The 7500-nt window shown below is 32.9% G+C and overlaps 1 protein-coding gene across 4 annotated transcripts in view; it reads right to left on the bottom strand.

Moving 5' to 3' along the window:
* LOC137615287 (uncharacterized) overlaps positions 1–7500 on the bottom strand; it is a 317326-nt gene that overhangs the window by 80393 nt on the left and 229433 nt on the right. For 3 of the 4 annotated variants that reach the window (XM_068345024.1, XM_068345022.1, XM_068345023.1), the window contains one exon: positions 848–928. The exons of the other annotated variant lie outside the window; for it this stretch is intronic. In XM_068345024.1, coding sequence (XP_068201125.1) covers positions 848–928 — 81 coding nt within the window. The remainder of the gene's footprint in view (positions 1–847; positions 929–7500) is intronic. 4 annotated transcript variants of the gene reach the window in all.

Genomic DNA, 7500 nt, shown 5'->3' with positions numbered 1-7500 from the left:
TACTGTCTGAGTTAGTGGAGAGGTTGCATTCAAGAAATTATAGGTGTCCACCTTCGTAGTCTTATATATTTTTGTTCAAGTTTATAAGAGCATATTGCTTTAAATTTTCTTTATTCCACCAACAGAATTTGATCAAATCGTGTATCCTACGCGAAGGTGGCGTAATTATAATGAATCTTCATTGCATGAACTTATTCATATGAAGTATATACATAAACATACCTATTTAAGTGTGATACTCTCAAAGTCCGAAGTATAGCTGGGATGTCCTGAAAATTCATTACTTTATCAGCGCTAATCATTAGTAGAAATGCTATTTGATATATCACACACAAAAATAATCATAGAAAAGAGCATGCTGTTCTTATATGTTAGTAAAATATACTGAGGCATACCAGTGAATGGTCTCTCCTTACCATGCATTGGAGGGTTTTCTGAAAAGTATTTTAAGCAAACACATAATTTAGCATTAGTCCATTGGTGTTCGCCAATCAAGTTGGGAAGGAATGAGTTCATGACTGCCAATCCATTTTCCAGCTCATGAAATCAAATCACCCACGTTGTTAGTTATTGTTCAGGAAGGACTGTAAACCATAAGAAGACTGGATGATCGAAAGCAATTTCTAAAAAAAAATAATTTTGCCAAGAACCTTTTAAGCAACTGATTCTTAAAAATAAATAACCATGTTATATGTCTTATAGAAAATTTCTACGTAAACGAATAAAAAAATATATTTGCTTATGATCATCCAGTCGATCTCTCCAATCTATCGTGTCATAGATGGTAGATAAAAGATTATTAGTGTAATTTTTTATTTTCTACTAAAAACGTTTCTTGTAGAGTCACCTTTGGAGACGTCATCGGGATGAAGCGCTGGATCCTCTGCGTCTCTCATTTTCGGGAAGGGAGTGGTCGAGGTCAGCGATTCTTTGGGGTCAAAAGAGTTCATATTAAATCCATGTATTTCATTATATCCTTGGGGTTTTCTACAAACTAGAAATTGAAGAGTATCTTAGACATAATAGACTATGCATATGTAAATTGATGTTCATATATAATGGTTGTGTTAACATATTAATGCTTAATGTGATGTCCGAACTTTTACACACGAGCACTCCCTCTCTCTCTCTCTCTCTCTCTCTCTCTCTCTCTCTCTCTCTCTCTCTCTCTCTCTCTCTCTCTCTCTTCTTACACACACACGACACGCACACACGCACACACAAATATATATATATATATATATATATATATATATATATATATATATATATATATATATATATATATATATATATATATATATATATATATATGTGTGTGTGTGTGTATGTGTGTGTGTGTGTGTGTGTGTGAGAGAGAGAGAGAGAGAGAGAGAGAGAGAGAGAGAGAGAGAGAGAGAGAGAGAGAGAGAGAGAGAGAGAGAGAGAGAGAGAGAGACATTATTTCATGGGAGCTTTCAATAGTTACGGCGTTTCCATGGCGGCCCAGTTGACAATTATACGGATTAATGAAAGTTATCAAATTTACAATGCATCATCAAGGAAATGTAAAAATCAGATGAATAAAATGTCATAACATATTTCTTGATAAAAGCAGCACCATTATAGCTTCATTTGTTCCATCAAAGACAAAACAAAATACAGAAAATCAGTTTAAGGAGCCAAAAAATCTTACTTTTACATAAATCTTGTGGAAGATACTTTACCATTTCGAAATTCCACCACCATGATTCCAAACCATAGTGCATTTACGTTGTTTAATTTATAAGCTTTCAAAAGATATCTAATACAGCAATGTTTATTACAATTTATTATAGCAATCATGATTTGTTAAAACAGATTTTGTGGGGATTTTCGCCTATTCTATGATGGCACATTTCATTCCAAATAAAAGTAGTATATTGATGTAATTAACAAAAACCTATTTGGAGAACTAATTATCAATTTCGTTTATTTAATCATGGTATAATTTCAAAGCCCATCGTGGAAGATCATAAAAACAATTGAAATATAAATATATACACAACAGATTTTCATGGAAATCAAACCAAATCAACGTAAACTATGACCTGATTTTTAATACTAAATAAAACTTATTTTAGGCTCACAAAGTTTTAGAATGAAAAATGACAGACCCATGACTGTGGTCAATTATGGAATAAGTGATTAGAAAAGAAAATGTAGCTGTCTTTGCTTGAAGATATTTGCAACTTACACTGTTTAGATAAATGAAAAGCAACGTTAGGTGAAATTTTTCATGAATTTATGGATTAATTTTGACTTATATGACCTTGTTGTCATTTTTATTTTTGCCAACAGATTGAAATTAAAATGTTTTACCCATATATATCTATCAAAACCTCACATTCAAAAAGTTGGCCTTAATAAACAACTATATCAGAATTGTAAATTTTTCCTTTCTGTTTTGCAAACTATTTACCAACACTATATCAAGACTGTGGGCACTAGCTATTGAGAATTATTTACAATTCTAAGCCCTTTGAACAATATTTGAAATTGATAATAAAGGTGAACGAAGAATTAAACCACAACGACAACCAAGTCCCGAATGGGTGATTCACTGTCTTGATGATCTCTCTTATCTCGTCTCCCTAAAAGGATGAGTCACCGCAAACATTACTCAGAGTAGCTTCAATAAGGCGTGATGATCATTTGCTTGACATGGCTAAAGGTCTGCAAGAAGGCCAAGTTCCTAGTATCAAGTACAACACAAAATGATGCAGTTTATTCACAATGGAAAAAAGCTCTTGATGGCATTGCTGCTAAAAGGTAGATTTAAGAGGAAATGTAAAGATAATGAGACAAGCTATAAATTCACGTGATGAAACAGTTACCAATACACGAGTATATAAAAAGCAGTGCATATTTTTTTGACAGCAATTACACCCTCTTAGACGTAAAAACAAGAAAATTACTCATACAATGTAGAATTTCCTGGCGATTCCACAATAAGACTGACAGTAACAAAGAACATGGAATAAAAATGCCTGCTCTTCTAAACATGTCGAGAGAAGTGACAAGTTTATCCGATTCTGAACTAAAGTCTTAGAATGTGCATCAAGTGGCAAAGAAAGCATCATTTGCTGCCTTTATTCTCTTCAATAGGAACAAGATTTTCTGCATTCCTGATGAAACACAATTGACACGTCTGACTGATCAACTCATATCATCTGTGCACCTTCTGGGTATTGGAGAAATGATAGATTATGCAAGGAAACATTTACGCTGTAGGACGGAGAATGAGTTTGGAAAAGGGATCCACATACATGATTAAAGCAAAAGCTTACCCTGACAATACGTACACATGAAATAAAAAATTAAAATGGAATTCTAAGACCTAATTAGTATCAATGATGACGATATCATAAGATGGCATTATGTCTTCAAAAGGACATAATAAGTGTACAATCATATACCTAAAACAACAAATGTGAACGAACTGGTGTATTACATATCTTTGTACCAAACGGGCAGAAGTTGAGTCCAGTCACTTTCCCCTTTGTATAGATTGTCTTAAGATACACATCATTAAACAGCGCGAACATGGACAAAGAACATTCTAGATGAAGATGAAAATCCTGCCATCGATTTTCGTTAGAATCTAAGACTAGTGGTGAGTACAAATAATAGACATACTGTATATCTTTATGGGACTCTCGTTGGTAGTGTATCTAGTTCTTGTTTAATTCAATCGAATGCACATATTACGTTGGTGAATGATTATGAATGCATGTGTTTATTGTTTTACATTTTATGATAAAATGCTGATTTGTACAAATAACCTTGACCTTTGATGCTGACCTTTTCCATTACCTCCAATAGTAGAGAAAAAATATTAATGCCTTTGAATATACAAAATAATAATTAAGAGTGATTTAGGAATGGTCTCTTGGAAGAATTATATTAGTAGTACCAGAAATTTCCGAAATGCATCCCTGTTAAATTATAACCTTGACCTTTTGATATGACCTTGACTTCAATGAATGTCTTAATATAATATCCAATGCAACATTGATGATGCATTATTTTTTAACATACATATGAAACCGGTTATATAATTGCATTGAAACATGGTAACTTCCAAAAGCTCCTGGGAAACGAGGCCTACCATAGATATCATTCATCTTGCCATTTAAGACTTTCAAAAAATGTATGATGACCATTAAGCATTCTTTGTGCCGTTATTTGTTTGTGCATGTTAGTGTGCAGTATTTACTGTATTACCATTGAGGATTCTCCTTATTCAGTTGCTCAAAAATTGAAAACACATCATCTCCCTAGATATAATTTGAAATACATGAGGGATATTCTCCGGTGATCTTCCTGCACAAAGAAAGCATTCATTACGTATGAAAATAAAATCAATAAGAGTGAAATTATCTCGGAGAAATAGAAACAACGTCTGAAACATATAGATTCTGAAGATTAATGCTGCTCTTTACTTTGTCTGAAATAGTAAGCAGGAATAGATGAAATCTGAAATGTGAGGATATATATCAAAATCAGAACAGTTACCTTGGTATGTTGGCGTGCTTAATTGATGAGAGTTTTCCTTGTTTTCGCCTTTTTAAGACCTCATCTAGATGTTTCAAGTATACTTCCATATACGATTCTTTTACAAATTAGTTATATGAAATTTTTTTACCAATTTTTTAAACTAAATTATTGTTAGAAAAAATCCTTTTCCTATATGATAAAACTCTTCTGTAAATGTGTGCACAGTGATGTAAGCTTATGACATAAGCTTAAATCACTATTATGTTTGTGTTATACATAATTGTCAATCATTTAGAATTGACACGCAATGAGAAAAAATAATAAAAAAAAATATCTTATTGACACACCAACTCAAAAGTCTTGCCATCACTGCCTTAGGTCATAACATATTTAACTGAAAACAGACCTATAAGCATTATACACAAGTGTCTTTACTTACTGTATTGTATGTTTCGGTTGTTGCTATGAGTTCTTCATCATTATTTATAATGTTTTCATAAATATTCAAGAACCTAAAAACACGGTTCAAATGTGATATAAAACAATGTAAAAGTATTTGGGCGAGTCTTTTAATATTACATGTATTATTAACGCAAATATGTTTTCAAATATCTAGTTCACAAACTCTGGGCACGATAAACACTAAAGTATCCTCTTGATACCTTAGTATTCATAATAATTTTGAAAGAACAGTTAGGCAGAATTCCTTTTTATGAATTCTTTGAAGAAGGATATACCACGGAAAATTCATAACACCCTTCTGTCCTTAATGTTATCTCTTAAAAATTTTTGGAAAATGTTTGGAAGGTGCGAGAAGACTTCTGGCAACTTTCAAAGTGCTGCACAATTAACCGCACTTATACTGTCATTGTTACTCAGCCTTTGCTCTTCTCAGAACTCATTGCCACTCATTTCCACTGACACAAGGCTCTTATGGTATACACCATATTTCTGGACTCAAACCATTAAGTCACTCAAATGCACAAATAGTAACGAAGGTTTGAAATAACACAGTGGATTTAGAAACACCCAAGCCAAGTTTCTGTTTGCTGTCGAGCTCAGGCCTTTTACCTACTTCATTACTTGCCACCATTTACTAGCCATCATATTTCATGGATTTTCTCTGGCATAAGGCCGACTTGATATATATCAAGCCAATAATCCAATCTGAACCTAGATTTTATACTTAGAGAGAGAGAGAGAGAGAGAGAGAGAGAGAGAGAGAGAGAGAGAGAGAGAGAGATCATGAAATGAATAAACAAAGGGGAGTTTACCTGCCCTCTATTACCGTCATTCCAAACTTATTTGTTCTCTATGAGAACTTTTCATTTACATGCGCTCACTCACTCGCTCTGATGCGTCCATTGACCCAAAAGCAGCCGTCAATTTACAAAAGCAACTATTAGTTACTATCTGTAGAAATGAGCTATTCGTAAGATCTGTGGCCATTAGCCGGAGATATTGTTTCCCGTAGAAAAATGAAATATTTGTATAGAAAGAAAAAGGTAAATGAATAAAATGGATGACAAGAGTAAAAATATGTTAGGGGGGATGGATAATAAATAATTGATTTGAGGGAAGAAAACAATGTGATATTCTTTTTTAAATGTCTTCATTTTTATATCGTATCAAAGAAATGTGCAAGATCTATTGTCTACTCGATATACCTTGGCTCTTAGAGATCTTATGTTAATGGTGTTATATCAGAATCTGTAAGCCAATTCTAGATCCTTACAGGTAAATGTTTCATAACTTATTACTTGGTTCCTTATTACACCATTGGCAGAGCTATTCGAACTTTTATATGCCACACATCATTTCAAATTTCTGTCAATTGCCGGTCTCCCTTACCGTCAGCTTTACCGACCTTTTATTTAGAAACATACAGTTTTGTCGTATTGTATCAGCTAACTGCTAAAGCTTCTGACTAATCATCATTCACCATGACATAATGATCCACATTCTTCAGAACGCAAGTTCTTGCTACTAGTGCTTTAAATCAATTAGACGTATTATAGAAACAAGAGTTATAACATTGTCTTGAAATACTAGTAGTTTTGGACAAAGCCAGTAGCAGCATTACAGTTTGGTAAAACTACCTAGAAACAGTCCTCATATGTTTTAGATATGTTAGTCAAAATGTTCCATAATTTTCATTTTGTGTACATTCACTTTTTATATATTGTCAATGGTGTTTATCATTTTCTGTAGATGATCAGAAATTAAGTGTTGTCATGAATTATGATAATCTCAAAGTTTTTATCTCTCTCTCTCTCTCTCTCTCTCTCTCTCTCTCTCTCTCTCTCTCTCTCTCTCTCTCTCTCAATGCGGACCGTTTACATGCAATACGTTGTGTAGTAAGATACACCCGCTCCGGATATTAGCGGCTTTTCGCAATTTGAAACCTTAATTTTATTTGTAACAGGGAATGACTGTCGTTTCCCTTAATGAGTTTGTTATTGTTGTCGTTTTATTATTTTTGTAGGAGGAATTTCTCTCTATTACAAAATGTTTTTTTGGCTAATTATTTTTTAGAACTCAACCAATGATAATTTGTACCGTTTCCATGAAAGGAATTTTTTTCCTGTTTTAAAACTTAGTTAAATATGTACGAAGGTAATTATGCATAGTGCATATGAATGTATTTTACACAATAGTTAAAAAACCCAATAATTCCAGAGTTTCAAATAGAGATTACATAATAATTGTTGACCTTCTTTAGGTAAATACCAAATCGAAAACATAAAATATATAACGCGTGTTTATGCTTCGTTTTTTTTATTCCACGTTTACTTTCATAAGTTGTAAAACAAACCAAAACGATACCAAATTGCTAGGTAAATATCCTAAAAATTCTAATGCAATTGAAAAGAGATATGAGAATGTATTATGATGGTTCTGTCAACGGGATATGTTATTGAGAAGTGTAAATTAATAAATGGTAGGATGAAAGAAAAGAGAAAAGCTTAGAAAGTACGAGAC

Source organism: Palaemon carinicauda, chromosome 21 (assembly GCF_036898095.1).
Source record: "Palaemon carinicauda isolate YSFRI2023 chromosome 21, ASM3689809v2, whole genome shotgun sequence".
NCBI classification, from domain to species: Eukaryota; Metazoa; Arthropoda; class Malacostraca; order Decapoda; family Palaemonidae; genus Palaemon; species Palaemon carinicauda.
The sequence above is the reverse complement of the archived record's forward strand: the minus strand, read 5'-3'. Positions and strand labels throughout refer to the sequence as shown.